The sequence below is a fragment of the Clavelina lepadiformis genome, chromosome 6 (genome assembly GCF_947623445.1).
Source record: "Clavelina lepadiformis chromosome 6, kaClaLepa1.1, whole genome shotgun sequence".
In the NCBI taxonomy this organism is placed as follows: domain Eukaryota; kingdom Metazoa; phylum Chordata; class Ascidiacea; order Aplousobranchia; family Clavelinidae; genus Clavelina; species Clavelina lepadiformis.
In genome coordinates, this window is record NC_135245.1 from 8,209,190 (window position 1) to 8,231,317 (window position 22,128).

The following is a 22,128-nucleotide window of genomic DNA, read 5'->3' on the forward strand; positions in this document are numbered from 1 at the left end:
TTTTCTCGCGTAACGTACTACAATAACAGCCAGCAAAGCATTATTGTTTTGTCGCTGGTTGACGCTTTTAAATTTTTTTTAATGCTTTGTGTAGCCTAAAAGGTACGTATTTTAACTGCCGTGTGTACGTTTGCTATTTGTTCTAACTTTCTACTATTCTACGTTTTGAGCGCCCGAGGCATCAGTCTCCAAAAAATCACAGATGAGCTTATGTATTAATTAATATATAACTTAAGCAAGCAGCCATTCTAACAGCAGTCTTCGGAGTCAGGAGTGATAGCCAAATATACTGAATACATACCTCTCCGATTAGCCTATATCAACCGAAAAACATAACTTCGCCATACTCTTACCGCTAGGCTATCTGTCCGAGAATTTGACAACATCAGTGTTCACTGCACCACTACTCGCTAAAACCTGAAACGTGGTTTATTTTACTGATTAAGTAGCTATTTTGTTGAACGTAATTGGCGCGACTCTACTATATCTTGAAGTTCGTATTACAGTATGTTGTTCACTTTTTTGCATTCGATGCTAGAGTATGGTGCTAAACTTGTAACAGGACAAGACGTGCTTATAAACACCCGACAAACGAGAGACTGTCCGTTAAAAGCTCAGCAGGGCATACCCAGATGGAATGCCCAGTTTTCGAAAAGCCACAATTGCACAGGCCACGTAACAAAACGATATGATTTTATATCTTGCGAAATTCTATTGATCAAAAAAGTAGAAAATAGAAAAAAATGGTACTAAATATTAACTTTTGTAAATCATGTATTATAAATTACGCAGTATTTAGGTAGTATAAAGAAATCAGTTCAATTTAATGTAGACTAAATCCTCCTGATTTTTCAATTGTTGGCTTACAAAAGCGTTTTCTAGCAAAAAAATTTTTTTTAAAAAAACGGCGCCCCATAATACATCAGTTCTTTAACACTTTAGTAATTGATGTATAGTGATTAAAAGCATTACTTATTTCACCTATGGCCTATCCGTTCCATTGTGGCGTAACGCGACACATTGGGTGTATTAAAGATTTTCACTGAGTGTGTTTTAGTAGCCTACAATACGCAAATACGAAGTAAATTGCGAGCCTTGATTTGAAAATTTTTTACCTGATGCACTCTCCAAATATCAAAACTGTATTCATTACAAACATTGAAGCATGAAACATTCCGGAATTCCTTACGATTCAATGTTCTGCAAATGTCAATCTTGCCATTTTATCACGGTTCCTCTAATTTTTGCCTGTGTATTATGTGCACACAAAATTAAACACGTCCCATGCTATCCGAGAACATGCCTCAGTTACAGCTCCGTATCCAAGACACATGCCACCGATACCACTAGATATCCGAGACACATGTCTTTTGGCAGATGGTCTGTTACGGCTCCATCTCAGAAAGTGGCATAACCAGTGTTTCCATTTCTGAAAACTTAACGAAATAGCCAAATGCATTTATTTTTACCATAGCACTTGCCTGGAAAGCCTAGATGCAATTGTTAATAAGTTGTATGACTTTTGAACAAGCGTTAGAAAAACTAACCTAGAGAAATAATGCACTTGTTTAACCGAAATTGATGTTTTTATGACCGTGTATTGACAACTTTTGATGCCGTTCATGAATTATGAAGACGATAATTAGTTAGAGAAACAATAATTAATCAATCTTGAAGATAACAATTAATGTGCAAGTTACAAAAGAAACAATAAACATATTTACTTGATCCCCGTTGGCTAAACGGCAAAGTAAATAAGATTGACATCTTAACTACACCACTTTCTGTGTGCAATTTATATTTGTTGGATTTAGTTATTGGTTTCTTTATTATCTGCATGCAACCTGTATATATGTAACCGTTTTCCACCTCATAAAGTATGAGTTGTTGAGGTCAAGAAAAGAATTAGTCGAATGTTATACAGTAGTGGACATCCTATAATCACCAGGCAATTGAACTTGACGATTGTCATGTTGAATGTAATCTTTCTAGATGTCTATTAAGTATTAACTGACGCGTTGTTTAAGCATGAGTATTGTTAACCTGTAAATATAAACTTTGCCTGTAATAATAATAATAATAATAATGCTCCCATCTGAGAACAGATGCGAGTCACAGTTAATAGAGGAAATGCATTCATCTAAATAAAAAATTAATATAGACTTTTTAGAAACATACATATCACAATAATTATAATATATCGTTTACCTGAAACTTCACGCAGATCCTGCCATTTACTCGGCTAGTTCTTGGTATTCTTGTGCCGACTCTCAACTAAGTTACCGGCCGGTATGATATTTAAAAGCAGGCAACAATATCCAAGGAATGTCAGAGAAAAACTTATGCCTAGCCATGCGACGTTACAACAACAGTACATATAATAAACAAGCACACGCCAACGTCAAGGCCAAACAAGTTTATCATACGCACAGCCTGTTTATCCAGATCTCCGCTGAATCCCTATGTAGTGTTTGCTGTAGTTTCCTGCCCTGAGTCTCATAATGCAGGAAAGCGGTTTGAATTTGCACAGAAACGTAGAAAATAAGCCCGACCAAGTTTACTTAACCCACAAAATTGTTGTTACCATAAATACAAATGTCAAGTCTGCCTGAACAATGGATGCTATGTGCACGATAAACGTCATTTACGCCGACGTACGTTTCGATTTTGTCTGTACACTAAACGCGATTGCGTGATCAACGCATGCGCAAGCAACGGCACCGGAAGAATCATTAGTTTCTTCGCATCGCCGCTTGCGATTCAAGGTGGCTTTCTGACTGTTTGGTGTTCACATACAGGTCTGTTCACAAATCAAACAACTGAGTCTCAATGGTTCGTTATGATAACATTCTTCCTCGAACTGAGGAAAGTGTTCACGACATAAATCGGGCGATTCCTCAACACTCTAGCCCAGATTACCGAACCAGTATTTATGCCAGTTTCGATTGTCAAACATGCAAGGGTATTATATGGCATGGAGCCACTGGTATCGCACACGGAACACCAATCACATTTGTTGTGAAGCAAACACTCGATTTGCTTCCAAGACAGAATGCGTGTTAAATGACGTCATGTGCTTGTTTCGCATAACTGGTGTATTTAAATGATTGATCGCAATGCGCTTGTCAAGTATAAATATGGTGGTTGCTACAAATAGCATGATACCCGCTGAATCTTTACTTTGCTGTTTTTGCCGGTTTGTCCATGTCCAATAGAACATAGGACGCTAACTTATCGTTTTTGGAATAGTATCGGGCGTAGATCTGAAGTAATGAACAATTCTAGGCCAGACTGCGTCGTTTCTATTATTATTTGTGCATGCTATCTTTTGCATTTAACGTTTGCGAAAATTGACGGTTTAACTGACTCTGCATATGTGTTATCAATTACCCAGCATTTTGCTGCCAATGTTTCTTCAGATTGATTATTGTTTAGCATTAGTACAAAAAAACATAGCAGACCAGTTACTGGGTTACGAAGTTTTGAAGGAATTTTTGGTTAATTGTTAAGCATTCATTCCTGTACGCCATACTACGTTTTCCGCAGACATCACAAAGTTTGTATGCTGCCTCAAAATTTGTAATCCTTTGTGTGATCAAACCGGCAACATGCCTTACTAACAACATGCGACTGGAGATAGTGTTTGCGTGATTTTTGCAAACAGCACATTTCCAAAAACCGCAAGTCTGGCAATCGCAAGAACAAAATAAAGGAGGTACTATGGTACACAGAAAAGTGTATTTACAAGAAAAAATTGGCAGTTTATGGAAAATTCCAACGCATTGTTATGTTTGCAATAAACAGTGCGTATTTCTGAGCACTCTGATGCTGCAATGGAAGTAATGATCAACGGAATGCAAGAAAAACATAAATCTCATATCAGAACTTTAAACTGAAACCCGTTCCGTGCTTGCTGAGTCCATGTTCTGGGGCGGTTAATTGAAAGCCGAGTTTCTCTTCTTCATTCTGCAGATCAAATTAGAATAATAAATTAGTTTTGCCCCGTTCATTACTTCAACTTTTGAATACTAACCAATAAATTTAACAATAGCAACCGGCTGCCTACCAGTAACTTGTTGTAACCCATAGCACCCTCGGGTGCTTTGGGAGTTTTCACATCTGTTTTCCTCTTCACCCTTGCTTGTTCGCTTTTGGCAGGCCACGTTGGAAACATAGACGGCTCAACTGGTTTTGGCGTTTCAGTAAACCATTCATGCTGCAAAGCCTTAAATGCACTGATCCGTTTTTCTGGACAGTAAGTCAGGAATCTAAAAAATTTACCGGTATTTTTAATAACTGCAACCGCATATCTGGCATAAGAAAATTTACAATGCGATATTTTAACTTTCAAGTTACGTATGTTTATTTACCTGTTTAATAAATCAAAACCCTTTTCTGAAATGTCAGTTGCACCGAATCTTTTTCGTAAAGTGTTGTATGGATAATCAGAAAAAGTTGTTTTCTTCACAATGGGAAGATCGTTGTAGCCCGGCCATATTTTCTCACTAGGAGTGCCGAGCTCCTTGGATAGCGCAATAGTATATTTTGTAATTAAAAATTTAAGTTAAATCTGCCGTTCTTATATAACAATCATACACAACTAACCTTAAATATTAAATTTAATTGCATTATCTCCGATTTTCCAGGAAAAAGCGGTTTCTTGCTTAAAAACTCCGCAAAGATGCATCCAACACTCCAAATGTCAATCGCAGTGGAATATTCCTACAAAAGTACTTCTAATAACATGACAAAAATGTTTCCAACAGGAATGTTACACAAATCTATTAATACACAAGTACCTTGGTACCCAGCAGTAGTTCAGGTGAACGATACCATAACGTCACCACAATTGGAGTGTAAGGTTTCAGAGGCGAACCATACTCCCTCGCTAAACCGAAGTCACCTGTTCAATGTGCAGTGTACATGAAATACAAAGTATTTAACGAACTAAACACAACAAAATTGTTTCACTGACTTCCACTATCCTTGCATGAGTAACTGAATATAATTACCGATTTTAAGAATTCCACGATGGCTTAACAGCAGATTGGACGTTTTTAAATCCCGATGAAGTATCCAATTATCGTGAAGGTGGTGCACGCCCCGCAACAATTGTATTAGAAGCGTTTTTACTTCACCTAACAAAACGCACATTAAACCGAACATTTAAGTAAATCCCTACTATGAATTTTTCATATAAAATTCCTTTAACTAGCAGCCAACAATATAGTAAATCACCTATGAGGAATGGTTGTTTCATGGTTTCCATCAAACTCTTCAAGTCATGCTCAACGTAATCCATGACAATATAAATTTTATCCACGTTTGAACCAACAACAATTTCCTAATATGATATGTATAGATTTTTGCATAAGTTGGATTGTAAACATCGTTAAGAACACTTTTAAGCCAATAAAATTACTAACTTGGACTCTGACAATGTTGGGATGGTGTGCTTTAAGCAGTGTGCAAACTTCACGTAGCGATGTAATTGGAAAACCTTCCTTTTCTTTCTCCATCTTCAATCGTTTTAAAGCAACCACTTCATCTGTGCACAATAGAACACACTGTACTAAAAAAACGACTGTAATAAATTACAAAATGTGTAAAACATTAAAACAAGAATATTTTAAGCATATCAAAGAAGAATTTAATGCCTTAGAGTAATGAGCATAGAAATATTATAACGGACGAGGTAAAGAAAATATAACGCTCGTTGTCTGTTGCTACTTCCCTGAATGATGAAGCGGAAGCTTAAGAAAACCCTAAAAACGCCATTTGAAACCTGTTTTTTTATCCTTAGCCCGATACACTACTCCATATGTTCCTTCTTCGATTCTATTGAGACACTGAAATTCATCAACACTCCGACAGCCTTGCAGGGCCGGGTAGTAGAAGGGCAACTCTGGTCCCTTGTCTACTGTAAAGAGATTCTTATAAAATATAAGGCGCCTATTCATTAGTTTATTATTCTAGTAGAAAGCTGTCTTTGCCAAGTCCAATCGGGTAAGAAACTTTGGACAGCGTAGTATCTGAAGTCCGTTTAATCCAACCCACTGGACTTTGACTCCTGCAATGAAAGACATGAAGCGATGTACAACTGCAACCAGACGGTTAATACATATAAAGCACGAGAGAACCATACACAGCATGGGCATCCATTCCTGCTTTATTGTTACTGATTATGTTTTGAGGCCAAGAGCTTTCTCGCAAACATTTGTGGTAGTGGGTGGAAACACCACCTAGCCAGAGCAAAACTAGTTTCAAAAGAAAAAAATCGCATGACTGGAAATAGGATTTGGAGTAAAGCAAGTCAATAAAAGTGTTGGAACCGTTTTTTTTTTAATGCGAGACTTGCCACTTCAAAACCCTGCACAGGTCGAATTACCAATAAAGCAGTTTTTGATCAAAAGTCCAGCTTTCCCAAAAAGCAGGGTTTCAATCTAAAAACATTTGTAGCAACTTACGAGGTGATGGTTCAGGTGATGGCATCTCATCCTCAAGGTCTGAAGCAGTGTAATTCTGATCTTCTCCTTCGAATCCACTCTCTTCATTCTGAAAGCTTTGTTCATTATCATCTTCATCATCTAAATATATAAAATATTTTTTCTGTCATTCAAAACAAGGGTTTATTATCTCTTGAGCTTTAATAAAAAAAAACGTATTTTTCCTATTAATTTAAATGTCAATTGTAATACATTTTTACTTCTTAGTTAATTTTAATATTTATAATTAGTTATGAACTTTATTCAAGATGTGTTTGTATTCTTTTACAATTCTGGGTAGTTAATTATTTACAAATATATCTAATACTATTGTTACTACCTACTTCAACTATCCTACAGATAAAATGTGTTATGAAAAAAATGTCACAATATAATAATAGGACTTTGTAATACATATCAATCCAAGCTGAAAATTGAACTGAAAACAGTGAAATGTAACACTACCCCTATAACCAATAACTTGATTTTTAAAACAGATTGTATGAAATACCGTTGTCTTCATTGCTTTCATTAATTGACTCATCTTCTTCTGCTTCTTCATCTTCAGAATTACCAGAAATAGAAGCAACGCTAGAGTTTGAAGCTGCAGGTTCATCACTTCCAGCATCTTCACCAGATGAAGATTCCTCTTCAAGGTTTTCCTCTTCTTCTTCTTCCTCATTTTCCTCTTCAGATGAACTATCCTCCTCTGGAGTTTTACTTTCATCCTAAACCCATTGTGTAATATGTTGAAATAAAAAGCAACAACACCAAAACCCTTATCAATAAAAATTTTTACGAAATCTATCTGAAATTGCGTAATTTAATATTCAAGACTGCATTGTGTAATATGGGCAGGTTGTTGTGACAAAGCAAGAACCTGCTAACGATGATCATTTATACAACAGTGTAGAAATTCGTTGCTTGATTAGTACCCGTTATTTAAACCAGTGGTTCTCAACCGCTGGTCCACAAAGTATCTTACTTCCTGCCAAGCTAGTTTTAGTATGGAATCATAAGCATTGCAAAGTTGTTACTCCCTGTAAAACTCATTTTACGCTTGACCAATTCACAGCAATAAAACTGGCGTATCTCACCTTCGTTGATACCACAAAATTGTTTTATAATAATGGCTAATCTTCCGATGACCTAGAATGTCTTAAATTTTGTGCCGTTTTTAATTGTTTCGTCATTAACTGCGTGTTGTAATACAAATTTCCCACTAACATTGATTTTGTATGTAAATGGATTGACAATTTGTTGTTTTGAGTCGATTTGATTGCCGTTTTGTTCTAATTTTTCGTCTAAAATACATAGCTTATGCCAAATTTTTGCATCATATTATGCAACGACAACATTGGCTAAGAAAATGATTAGAAACGTCTGTTTTATTCACCATGATCTTTTGTTGCCAATCCGTAAACATTTTTTTTGAAATCTTTACCGGTCCCCCCAGTGTAGAAAGGTTGGAAACCTGTGGTTTAACCGATGTGGGAATGAGTCGTGCAAGTAAAAAGAATCATTTTAATGAGGTAAGTACAAGGTAGCATTTAAACTGTCTTTACTCTGTAATCACTCTACTTTGCCTGAAAATTCCCAATGTTCTGGATAAAATTTATTTATAATGGGGCAACCTTTCTAAGTTACACAAAAATTTATTGTGTGTATTTGCTTCCCAGCAAGTAGGAAAACTATGTCATTAACTCACAGCCTGGCATTTTTTTGTGGTTGAGCGTTATGCAGAGGGAAAAATCAACATAACTTGGAATAAAACAGCTTAACGAGATATCTACAATGTGACAAATAGCAGAGTGCTGAAAATAGTTTCCGCAAAAAAGTCCAGGATCTGATGCTTGGCAAATTTAACGCTTCCTTCAAAATGCTCTTATCTGTTGTTAAACATTAAAAAATTAGAAATTGAAAATAAAAGTTACCCATACGGTGCCATTCAATATCCTTCTTTTTATTTTACTATACAGTACACAGTACTAACAAAGAAATAATATGTCTCATTCTCAAATATTTGTTAAAGAAGTTAGCATATGGGTTGTCAACCTGTGGGTTGCAAACCAAAGTTCGGTCGTCATGCATTATCCGTTGGGTCTTAATATTTTCCTTGCAACCTGTGTTTGCACCACCAGGCATTACTTACATGACTACTCGGTTTTGTTTTTGATGTAAGGTGCTTAACACAGCACAAAAACGTTTGTTGGTCAAATCAGCAAAGGCATAAACCAATTAACCATTGTCAAACAATCCGTGATATTTTTGACAAGTGTTTGTTGCAGCATATTACATTGATGATGAAACACCTTAGAAACAATGCTCCCTTTCTTGAAGAACGGTGCATTAGCAAGCTGGTAGGATATATATCGCTATTAAGTATTTGCAAGCAATGTTTTATTTGCAACCTATTATGGTGTCAGGTATTGTGGTTTCACATGATTTAGTGCTCATGACAAAATTACATTTTCCGAGTGTTTGAGGAATCGCGAATAATTAGTCAATTAATTTGAGATATGGTATAACAAAAGGTTTGGTTGGAGCATCTAAAATGAAGAAAAATTGGTTTGTGTTAAAAAAAGATTGAGAACCTCTGAATTAGCAAATATCCCTACATAATGAAAATATAGTCACAATCAACATTGTTATGCAGGGGGACAACAAAAAGTTGATAAACTACCTGATACTGCTTGGGAAGTTGTGGGTCTTTTTTCCTTCGCTCATGTTTAATTAATTCAACTTCTTCTTCACTCTCGTTACTGGATGAACCAGACGATTCTGTGAAAACAATTTAAGACAAAACAGTTTTAACTTATATATATTTTAACATTTTAAAATAATTTGACATTAACTACTTTCATATTATTCATACCAAAAACGATCAGTATACTTTCATACAAAAGCTATCACAAAACTTGCAACAAATATACACACAAATGCAAGCAATTTAACAACAACATAATTATACACAAAATATTTTTCTCTATTTCACAATAATATACTTAATATTACTTGCACCTGAAGAATCTTCGCTGCTAACAATCTCTGACACAAACTGTGGATTACTTTCAATTTGCATTTTAGGTTTGTTAGACATTGGTGAAGTTTTTCTTGATAACGGACGATCGTCATATTTACGTTTCTGACCATTGGCATTATTTTTTACATCATCTGAATTATAATTTGTGACATAGTATGTAAAAACACGTGTAGCTTGCTTCAAATGTATACAAAATACACATTCTAAATTACCACACATAATATTAGAGATTAGAATGCATTATTATTAATGTTACGGCATGATTGATAAAATAAAACTCAAATAGAATTAAACAGTTTTACGTCTAAACGCAATACACTGGATAAGGTTTGAGCCACTGTAGCAAAACAGGACATACCCCAATTCAAATCAGAACTTTAACACAAACCTGCCATTCTGTTTTTGTAAGTGCTGCTCAATGAACTATCTGATTTACGTGAAAGCTTTGCAACAGATGATGGCATGGAACGAACAACAACTGAGGATGACACTGATCGGGAATGGTTACCTGCACAGAGATAGATGACTCAAAATTCTTCAGAGACATTAAAAAAATTAAGAACAACATTATTACCCAAACCCACCTTTATCCTCTCTATAGCCAGAATGTCTTATAATTCTCCTGTCATATTCATCATCATCGTCAAATTGTCTTCTTAACAAAGGCTCTTTTCCACGTGCTACTATGTAATGCATTATCAACTTTGTTATTTAACAGTTATATTCTTAATAGCAAAAAGCAGCTGATAAAATCTTCATAACTTACAATAGGATTCCTCTTTTCTGACTTTGTAAGCACCACGGGGATCATATTCTCTCTCCTCTCTCTTTGGAGGATACACCGGCATCCTTTCCCGATGGGACAATTTCCCTGCAGAAAAATATCCTGGGATGCGCTGTCTATCATATTTGGAATCACCACGACTTGGTAAATAGTCTCTAAAAAACAATTAAGTCTTATGTAGTTAAAGATACTTTTGCCTAGACTGTAGAAAATGGGCCATCTCTGGGTGAGAAATGGTTCCAACATTAGAATAAAAATTTTAATACCATCATAATACATATCACCCTGTTGTGTTGTTCTCATTGATGGCAAGATAACACAAATTACTTTGCAATATAACTGTGACTGATACCCATTGGTTGGTATATTGCTCATGGTTAATCAATAAAATTTCACCCTAAAATTTGGTAACTTAACACCTAAACTATTAACAAATTAATTCCCCATGTGCCCAAGGCTCAATTTTGGGTGTTTCACAGGATTTCCTTGATCTCTATTTCATCACACATTACCTACCAAAAGCCTCAGTTGGTAATAAGTCAGTCTGCAATTGTGCGTTTAGTTGTTTTTTCGAAAACAAAGGCAAAAACATCACAATATAAAAGTGACTGTCAGTTGGTGCAATATGTTTTTCTTACCTTAATGATTCTATTGTAAGCTGCAGGATGTAACTTACTAAGTTTTTTTATAATAATTTTTGTGGCTTATTTGTAAAGGTAGTTAATATTTTTTATCAAACTGAAGTTTTATTTGTTTTTCGTATTGTCGTAGAGAATAAAGAGCTTTTGGCAAAGGCATACTGTATCAATACATGCAACTTACAGTTGAGGGTAGTTTACAATCAATCAAATACTTTATGCGTTTAAGCTTTATGTAACCCATCATATCATGTTAAACTTACATTAACTTCCTACTTTATCATTATCACTGGATTTTCAGTAAAAAATATTTCAGGGAGCTCAGACAAAAGCACACTTGTTTACTTGCACTAAAACTTACTTTTCATGTGGTTTGTAAGTGTACGCCTTTCCTCGTTCATCAGAATTTCTAGAATCAAATGACCTCTGCAATCTAATCAAAATATGATAAATGAATTTACCAGACATATGATGGTGTGATAGTATTAAGCAATACTTCTTACCATCCACATAAAACTAAATACCCGAAATGCAATATCACAAATTGATACGGATTTTGAAAAACTTATCCTGTGCATTTCTTTATAAGCCTCTATTAATTTGGCACATGTTATGGTTGTCCTAAACAGGCACTGTGGATGTATCGATTACACAAAATGGAAGTTCAAGCAACAGTATGCCCAGAGATGCCCAAATCATGGGTTGTTCTATACATGTAACGTGTAGACGCGGTGTAAACGTATATATATCCTGTATATTATTAAACAACTTTGTTGCATTTTGAGGTTCATAAAATGCATGATCAATAAGTTTAAAAGGGCTAGATTGTGCTCGTGCTCTGTATTTAACGTCTAATGCCATAAATTCGGTTTCAGAAAATTTTTTGTGATTCCACTTAGCAATTTTCACTGTTTTACACATAAATTACTATATACTTTTTTATTTACTGACACCAGCTCATCTTTTGGGTGAACTTACCTATCAAAGGGCTTCCCATAGTTATCTTTCCGTTTTGACGGTTCAGCTGGGTCTGGAGTTCTTCTGATTGGTGGTGATGAACTGCCTTGATTATCGTAGTTGTGCTTATCTCTTTCAAGTTTTTCACATTCTAACACCACATCTTTATCTGTACCAGTGCATATAGTTTTCAACAAAAGTTTTAATTTTCCAATAACCTTGGACAACAGCATTCAAGAAACCAAATTTTACTTTTAAAAATTATATGGAGCAGAGGTAATTTTGTTCTTACAGGAAAAAGTGAACTGATTTTCTTAATTTTACTTATGAAATCGAAACAAATAAAATTAAACAAATAGAAAGTAATCAATCCGTCTCTATGCTAGTATGATATTTTCAATAAACCTCTTATTTAACAAAAAATATCAGCAATTCACAAATAAGGTAAACAATGACAATTAGGATGTTGCTTTGACACAAGCAAGTATACTGCAGGTAAAATTGTTATGAAAACTTATGTATTTCCCAGAATATGGTATGCCACAATTAGAACCATGGACCTACTGGCATTTCATGCTCTACCTTTATTGTTACCGGTATCATACTTTTCATAAAGTACGAAAAACCTGACAAGACAAACTAAATCTTGAAAAAGTTAATGTTAAAATTTAACTGCTCCTTGTCCACTTTAGTTTAAAACTTAGTCTTGCCAAAATTTGAAACCTTTAAAATTGGTGCAGTATTTTTAGGTGGATACCAATTAAGTCTATACATCGTCCTAAAATGTTTATTTTCAAATTCGACCTTGAACTTGGCAATTGCACCATGCAATTTTAGATTGCTCCGAGGAAGAACCAGAGTCGAGTTGACGAGGCAAAAGTTTAAGCTTTTAATGAAAACAAAAAGGACAAGATGCAACACTGCAAGCTTTGCCAAACAATACAAAAGTACACAAAACATATGTCCATTTGCAATCAGTAAGATAAGGCTTGAAGCATTTGACGTGCAGTTTTACAACACAATTTCCACAACAGGTACATGTAGTAGCTTTTGCATGATAAAATGCACAATGGGGTTGCTTGTATAGAGGAATTACAAAGTTTTGGTAATGTTCATAATGAACATAGCATATGTTGTAACACAAGTTTTTTTGAAGCTTGCTTTCCATGCGTTTTTAATGTGGTTTGCTATAATGTGTCAAGTACGTTCTCACAATATACCTGCAATAGTTCAGGAAGGCTAAACCACTTCTGCCTTTGCATTGTCAATGTAATTGCCAAGCATTTCTTACAGCAACACCTGTGCAATACATTATCAGGAGCGAATAACACATTTTGTCACGCATCACAATGCGAAATTTGACACATTTTGGAACAACCTATTAACGCCTGTAATGTGTTCGTTGTATACCTTCATAAGTACCGTATTTCAATTTGTTTCATATATGAAAGCAAAGGATCGTGCTACTTTGTTGTGTTTCATTAGGTGTACTACATATAGGACACTACACACTTTTGATTCTTGTTGGAGTCATTAACTTTGTATGAACTCAATTGTTAGTTCACAACTATGCTCGTCACATGACATGCTTTGACCTTAAATCAGCTGCTTATTTTAGTGTGGATTCTTCTGCAATGCATGTGACAGTGCAGTGATTTTGTGATCACCATTCTTCCTTTTTATGATATTCAAAATTAAGCGTCACTTTCTTGGCAATGGTATCACCTCATCATTTTGGTTTCACGACTCACAAAAGATCAGCGACCAATTACTAATTAAAATAACATGGAATTTTAATGGTTTCATACAATTCCACCAAGCCAGTATACCATGCCCTGTAACTTTCTCAAAACTTTAATACTTAAAGTTGAAATAAGTAGAATGGTGTAAGACATAACAGACATTAACCAACCGAAAAAAAAATTATGAAGGCTCAATGACACACTATAATGCCTTTACAAAGCACAAGCGAGACCATACTAAGATTCTTCATTATTACATAATTGTTTTCCGCTGAATAAAAGAGTTTGCTGCCCTTAGGCAAAGTTGGACCAGTCGCTCATTGTGCACAAATAATCCAATGATAGTGAGATTAAAATCATCAAATCTTAAAACGGAGGAAAAACATGCTTCTGATAAGTTAGCTTGAGTGAAGTAACAATTGCTTCTGCATTTGATAAAGACAGAAATATCATAATTGATAAATTAGTATGGATAAAAAATAAAAAAATAAATTTCTTATAGCAGTAGCAAAGAATCTTAATTATAATTGCGTTTGCCTATCAGGGCTTACTACAATAACTTGTCGATTGATAAAAAGCATATTATGGCGATGTCATTGTAGCGCTATAATATGAAAAGAAAGTAATACCTCAGAAATCATACAACTAAAACTCTAAACAGGTATCAAGAAAATTTTCCCAATATGAATGTGTACACAACACATGTTGGCTTCATTTGACCACAGGGTAACCGCCTCATTCAGATAAAAGTCCCAAGAATGAAACAACAGTAAACGTCACACACATAACTATCTCGTTTCTTTTTTTTGGACAACAAATATGCTACTGTAATCCTTAAAGTTAATCACTCCTAACAGTCCCGCTGTTTTAATTCACAATTATTCAGTGCCTATTGCTCTGCATTTATATTATAATGTGTCAATGCAAATGTTTGTAGCAATAAATGATAATTGGATGACCATGACTGTAGTCTTGCTACTAGCACAAATATTTTTACAAGCCATGCCAAACGAAAAATTTGTTGACGATTAAATTTGATTCTAGATCGGATAAAATTTAATCATTACATGTGACTATTATATCTGTCTTTGGTATTTAAAAATCCATTTTAATCAACCGATTACTATGCTTTTGGAACCTAAACAACCAAATAATCAACTGATTAGCAAACGCAAATCCTGAATTTATTTGAATATAATTGGATTACCAAAAAAAATGCAAATGATTGACATTTAATTGCGAATTACAATTACCTCAACCCTGTGTATAGCAACTTTTTTTCTTTGTGTTCTATATATATTTATACAGATGAAAATAAATATATTTATATATATATGTCGGCAGTTACTCAGTCAGTCAAAAACAGGAAGGCTTTTTAAACAAAGGAGTTTTGAGAAAATGTTCACTGAAGGTAGAACTTGACATCGGACAGGTTATAACTCCCATTGGTTTTTGATGAAACCCCAGAGGGTCACACTTGGGATGAAAAACTGTCCCAGGTCCTTTTTCCTCACCTGGCTTTTCGAGAGAAGGCAGGAAAAAAAACGGTGTCAACATGCTATAAAACAAATTTTAGGTTTCACGTTGCCTTTCGAATATGAAGCCATTTCAAAATTTTAAGATACAGTACAGGATTCAGTGTTTAATGATGGAATGCAAGTACAGTAACATGAGAACAGGCTATATCAGACACACTGTATAGCTACAGCTGCAAGAGGCTTCGCACTTTGCTTGTTTTACGGTATTGTCACATCATAAAGCTGCTTCAATAGGTAGCTGGATAACCAAATAATATGCAATGGGCAAATTTTATATCAGATTGTTTCATACAGAAAACGGAGTCATCCGGAGGATTGCGGGCCGTCTGGTTGTTTATGCAAATGCTATAGCCTATATATATTGTTATTGTTGTTTATGCTGGGCATATAACAATATTGATGTAACTTAAAGTTTTTTAGTAGTTGAAATTGTATTCCATTACGGTATACATACTTAAATAATTTCATATCACAATGTTTCTTAAATATTGTTTCGAGAGTTAACTTTTCAAAAGGCAACGACATCCAGAAACAGATTATCAAGTTATTAGGTACGATTGTAAAACTATACATTGCTATAATAATTTTGCTTAAGTAACTGACAAGTGTAGACAAATTTACAATAACCATAACCAACTTTTAAAAACCTTAAGAAAATCAATTCACTTTAACTTTCCCTGCAACGAAAAAGTTCACCTCTTTCCACCAGGCTGATTATTTTTCCATCAACCAATTTAAATTGTGATATCCGCATCAAATGACACGTGCATCAACTGCAGAACAAAGCTTGCTGAGAAAAATAATGCAAAAAAGTCAATATCTGATAGTGCAGCAAATCAAACCAAAAAATATATACAATTATCATATCAATATATGACAATTAAACTGTTAAAACTTTGTGTTCATTGCTAATTTAAACTTAGGGCAAGACGTTTAAAAGCTTAGACAACAACTTTTAGTAAGTCAATAAAGTTAAATAGATTTGCTATAAAACTAAACTGTACAATATGAGTTTTAAGGTGTTTCTCAACAGCCCAGAGAAATGATTAAAAACAGCAAGTAGCAAGCAAAAGACGGATTTCACAATTTAATAGGCAGAAGTTAGTAGCGCCTACTGGCTACTAAGTTAAACAGCGTAGTCATGTAAAAGTGTCATGATAGTCCATTGCCCAACAGTCATCTTCATATTTTGAAAAATTTATACTGCAAACAGGCAACTGCTTATAATTATCCAAAAGGTCTACTGGCTTCAAAATAAAGTGGATTGTATTTCATAAATAAATTTTTTTTTATAAATAGAGGCAAGGACATGCATAAAATTGTCATGCAATGGAAAATGAAAAAGGGTAAAAAGCTACACCCTTGATTTGCAAAAAATGTCTTGGTTACCAACTTAATTCTAAGACATCTTTTTGCCTCTCGTTTTTAGTAAAAATTTCTTTTATGGGTATCTAAAGAGCTTATATCTAAAGAGAGGGTATCTTATACTTGAAGAAATAAAAATTTATATACAGAAAAAGGATGTTTTTGAAAAAGTTTTTGTTTTCCACATGGGTTACCATGTTACAATGCACAACAATTATATCAGTTTATGATAAATCAAAAGTCATTATGTATTAATTTGTTCCTCAATTGGTAATTAGCTTCTGCCACTGATATTTTTTGGAGTGCAAAAACGTAACACTAAATTAGGCTACATTACAAATGTTTGATTTTTTTCCTTAGTAGGTACGGCAACACTGATTACACATTCCCAAATTCATTACCACATTCCCAATTCAGGTATTGTCTTGCAGGGTTAGCAATGCTTAAATTGTGTGAAACGAGTGTTAGAAATGTTTGAATGTGTTAAACGAAACTGATCAAGTCTGTAACAAATTAAACCAATTTACACCAAGTTTTAATGTTGCTAACATCATTTTCCCTAAAGTTATACTTTGGAAGTCTGGGGCCTGACTAAACTACTTCATGGGCCAGGCTATATGCTTGACACATATGCATTAAACCAACAATAGGCAGTAGAATCCGTAAATTAATATGAAACCTGAGATAATAATATGACTACCTGCTTTAACTGAACATTTTGCTAAGGTCCCGAGTATGCCATATTGACCCGGGGCCGATATAACATAGGCCTATACATACACTTGTTAACAACCGGTTCGCTGAGGTAATTAAAATTCCAAGAACCGGTTCGCACGAACTGTTGCGAATCGACTGAATCCCACCACTGTGTATAACCCATGGAATTATAAGGATAACAGAATACCCACGGGCACCGAACTTGGGCGGATTTTTGCGCCCAAGCATTTTAGTTCCTGACAAATAATAGCGATTTTACACCCTTGTAATGTAATCAAGATGAATTCCTTAAATTTATTGTTGCTGCTTGTTTGAAGAGTGAAAACTCCAGTCCAGTGACTTCGACTAAGATCATGATAGCAGATGCAACAAGCTTTGTAGACCTAACGTTTTTATCAATGCGATCCAAAACTAATAGACTTTCTGCACTCACCCATTTACTTGTCACAGATTACATAATAAACTTTGTTGCGTAACAAGCGATTTTCTCGCGATACAATCACTGTTATTACAACAATGCAATTTATTTTTGAATGAACTCTAAATTAAACACGTCATACAATAAGATGACCACTGGAAAATTCTAAAAGAAAAATAGGGAAATAAAATTTTTCACTGCGCAATTTTCCAAAACGGAATTTTACAATTTGGAAAATGTCATCACAAAATGTTTCTATATCTAGTACTTTAATACAGAATTTTACAAGTACGAGTACGCCAAGATTAGGCTAAATTTTCGAACGTCTTTGAAATAAATTGACAAGTCTTGATTTAAATTTGTTTAGACAGGAACAATGCAAGTAAGATGAGCTCAGTTAAACGCAATGATGTAGAAAGGTCAGACAGGCAAACATTTATTAGGTTGTTTTTCGCTCAGAATAAACCAGGGAAAACGACAATGAAGTTAGTTTGCCGCATGACAAAGAAGACATTTCCGACTTCAGACCCATCTACTTCTGGTAGTTCCGAAAGTTTCAATATTAGGTTTTCAGCGGAAACTTTAACAACTTTGGGCACTGCAGAGAAATATGTTTTACGATTGCTTGAACAGCATGAATGGATAAAATACGATCGACAAAAAGACGTGGCTATTTGTGCAGTGTGCAATTGGACTTCTTCAGCAAATCATGTCACCTCCGATGTTATTTCGACTTTCAAACACAAGTATCCAGTTTGGCTGACAGGATACAAAGATTGGAAGCACATCAAAAGAGCCACCAAGAAACACAGCGAGCTTTGCGTGAAGACAGCAAGCTCCCTTCACAAGCTCTGTCTTGACGCAAAGCTGAACTACGCCCGAAAAAGTCACGTTGCAGCTTAAGTTAATTCAAAAGCACAAGAAAGTCTTACACGAAATAGGGTTGCACTTGAGGCAATATTTCAGAGTATAAGATTTCTCGCTCAGCAAAGTCTAGCTCTCAGAAGACATGACGACAGCAAATCGAACTTAGTGGAAACGCTTAAACTACTGAGGAAATATAATGATGATGTGTCACTCTGGTTTGAAAGATAAGCAAAACCATGATGTACAAAATGAAATTTTGCAAATGACAGCAGAGGCAGTAATCAGGTGTCGTAGCCGATATTAATAAAGCAAAGTTTTTCAGTATAATTGCAGATAAAACTACTAACATTTCAAATCACGAACAGGTTTCCATCTGCATTCGATATGTTGACGAGAATTTATGCGACTAAGAACATATTTTAGGGATTTATGCAACCGATAGCACAGATTCTCTCATCTTATTTAACGTTATTACAGGCTGCGTTACTTCAGTTGGATTCGACTTGAAAAATTGTCGAGGGCAAACATATAATGGCGCAGCTAACATGCATGGCCGTCTCACTGGTGCGCAAGAACGGTTTAAGCAGATTAATCCAGCGATGACATATATTTACTGTGCAGGTCATCAAATAAATCTTGTTATACAAGATGCTTTCAACACCACCATTGAGAGTATTGCTGCCATTAAAATTTTAAGTGCTGTGGTGAATTTTATCATGGCTTCTCCTAAACAATTACTAAGCTACAATCAGTTTAAACTCAATATTGGCTGCAGCTCATTTAAATCTCTCCGACCGCTGTGTCCCACTAGGTGGGTTACGCCTAAGTCCAACGTCGTGGCATGAGTGTAGGCCATTTTCGCAATCTTATCCCAAATCCGCTTATCATCTTGTCTGGTTTTGGCAACAAAAAACGTGCGAAGCAGTTTTTCGAAAAATATGAATCAGAATCACAAAACTTGGGCCTAAAACTTTCAAGTTTACCGCGCCGATCAGGTTTGAGAAACCTTGTGCTTCAGCAGACAGGAAATGCTTCTGCAAAAGAATACTATGCGTCTCTCTATATCAGGGGTTCTTAAACTTTTTGGCACACGCCACCCCTTGACGGTACCTAAAATATCCGCGCCCCACCTCATTGCAAAGTAAAAAAGCATTAAGCAAAACAACAATTTATTTTTAATTAACTTTCATTAATGTGACGGATGTAGTTGTTTTTGGGAAACCAAACGTTTAATTCTAGGCTTTGTAGAAGGTAATGCACATCTTTAATGAAGAATGTGGAAGCTAATGCACATTTGTCATCTCTCGCGTCCCCCTTATGAATCGTACACGCCCCCCAGTTTAAGAACCACTGCTCTATATGAAAGTTTTCTAGGAATGCTGCGCTGCACTGAAGAAGAGGTACCCTCAAGAAGATTTGACATCAGTTTCAGCAGTTGAAGATGCATTACTCCAACCAAGCAAACCTATTTCTATTTGCATTGCAGAACTGTGTGGCAACGATTTGGACACATATCATCTTCATCTTGAAATGCAACAGCTTAGAATAGTTGCTGAGGCAAAGTTATTTGAGCTAGTATCTGTGAATAACTTTGGTGAGTTTTTTAAGGCCAATGCATGCAATCCAAAATTTATGTCTATTTTTTGACCTTGCTCCGCATTTATCTGTCATTACCAGTTACTGTCTGTGAAGCAGAACGATCTTTCAGTACTTTACCTCGTCTGAAAACTTATTTGTGTACGACCATGTCTCAAAACTGGCTTAATCACATTTGTATTTTAAACATGCTAAAGGAACGAGCAGACAAACTTGACTTAAATTCTATAATAAATGAATGGATTGGTCGCAGTTCCTTTCACCAGAATATTTTTTCCAAGTGAGATTATTTTAACTTCCCAGTGTGTTTTATTATGTACTGTTCATTACTCTTGTTTAGAATGTTAGGTCTATGTGTATGTTTCAAATGAATACAGTTTGAGTCAAAAGGTTATATATCCTGTTGTTTGAAATGTTTTCCCCTCTCCGGTGTTATACTATGTGCCTTCTGCGCTGTGTTCATTTTTGCTATAAACTTCACAGAACTAAAAGTAGGATGTATGGTAGAATAAAGAACATGCTCACAGCGATCCATAGGCAGAAAAAAGGGGCAAAGTACTGCAAAGACATGAATAGAAATACAATTGTGCTATATACAATCTTTGACACAGGGAATTCCCAAACACCTGAACCCATTATTATCTTTCCCGCCCCACATTTTGTAAACTTCGGCGCCTATGAGAATATCCCTCCATTAAATTTACCTTTATATGAGTGCCTGAGTTAGCCTAATCCAAATTAATTTTGTTTTCCAAGACTACTAAATTGTAACTAATCGAAAAGAATTACTAGGAGGGCTCCGCTCCACTGATAATACGCAAAGTCTACTGTAACATCATTTGAATGTGGGATCTCGAACAAAAACCAAGCTTAAACAACTTAATGGTTTAAATATGTGCTAAGCAACTTGGCACAAAAGAAAATGTTTCCATACCTCTAATGTTTCGATTGTGATGATCTCTGTGTTTTTTCTTTTTCTTTTCTTCTTTAAGCTTGTGCTTTTTATGGTGCCGCTTGTGCTTCTTGTTCGAGACAGGGGGTGGTTTTATAGACAAAGTTTCTTCTTCATCATCATCCAAAACCGACTGATTTCTGTACAAATCAACAGATCGCTCAGTTAATAGGAATATCACAAAAACAGGCAGAAAGTATAGTAACAACCTGATCATTTTTAAAGGCCAATTTGTGGTATCACTTAACAAGGTATACTATACCAAAGGCTTTTGTTGTTTTAGTTTTGCATGCTACCTCTATTGCATGTATGTATTCTATACATACATTTATTTTCAATGAATTAAATCGCATCTGTCAAGTAGCCCAAATCAAATGCCATCTACTACACATGTAACCTACGCATGTGACTTATATGCATATTATACCAACCAAAGGAAAAGCACAAAATCTAAAAGTTAAAAAAAACAGAATAATATGTCTGATACAATACCAATGCAAGCACATAAAGCATGGCAAGCACATTCTGCAAACCTGTTACCATACTGACTTTTCCAATTAAAAAATTGTTTTTTAAGTCAAACTGGTAGGCAAACAAAATAAAAGATAAAAACGACAATTTACCGTTTCGGTCCTCGATGGCCTGGGTCCAATTCCGACATGGTTTCTTCCAATTCACCGTCCTCCATACCAGTGTGAGAAGTCAGAACAAAATACAAGGAAATTGTGTAAAAATATTCCTACTAGCAAAAACATTAAAGGTAATAGGGATGAACTGAAGAAAATCTAAGCACTTGGAATATTTCTAAAGCTAAAACTCAGTTATGTACTACCTGATGCTCACCATCATACATACTGCTACTAAACTTTGCAGATTTATTTATAATATACCGTCAGACCTCGTTTAAACAAACAACTTTATTTCGTCAAAACTGCCAGTTTAGTGAATTATCCAGACAACTGAAATCGGAAGAATATCGCAATGAAATCAAGTCAAATCAATCAATGTAAGATAGCATGCATTTAG

The 22,128-nt window shown here is 35.1% G+C and overlaps 1 protein-coding gene across 3 annotated transcripts; it reads right to left on the bottom strand.

The window, feature by feature from the left end:
* Positions 1-3,719: 3,719 nt before the first annotated feature.
* On the bottom strand, positions 3,720-21,874 carry LOC143461600 (cyclin-dependent kinase 11B-like). 3 transcript variants are annotated; one of them, XM_076959368.1, is made up of 20 exons: positions 21,726-21,874; positions 21,085-21,242; positions 11,929-12,076; positions 11,312-11,383; positions 10,295-10,467; positions 10,113-10,208; positions 9,917-10,036; positions 9,507-9,659; positions 9,169-9,266; positions 6,997-7,213; positions 6,468-6,587; positions 5,786-5,920; positions 5,427-5,548; positions 5,239-5,344; positions 5,013-5,138; positions 4,800-4,903; positions 4,606-4,722; positions 4,371-4,522; positions 4,067-4,268; positions 3,720-3,966 (listed from the first exon to the last, which is right to left on the bottom strand). In XM_076959368.1, the coding sequence occupies exons 1-20, from the start codon at positions 21,788-21,790 to the stop codon at positions 3,880-3,882; spliced, it is 2,571 nt and encodes an 856-aa protein (XP_076815483.1). In that variant the 5' UTR covers positions 21,791-21,874; the 3' UTR covers positions 3,720-3,879. The 3 variants fall into 3 exon arrangements, with proteins under 3 accessions (XP_076815483.1, XP_076815482.1, XP_076815484.1); XM_076959367.1 differs by having other exon boundaries at positions 10,113-10,211; XM_076959369.1 differs by lacking the exon at positions 21,726-21,874 and adding an exon at positions 15,884-15,977 and having other exon boundaries at positions 10,113-10,211; positions 21,085-21,224.
* Between the last annotated feature and the right edge of the window lie 254 nt (positions 21,875-22,128).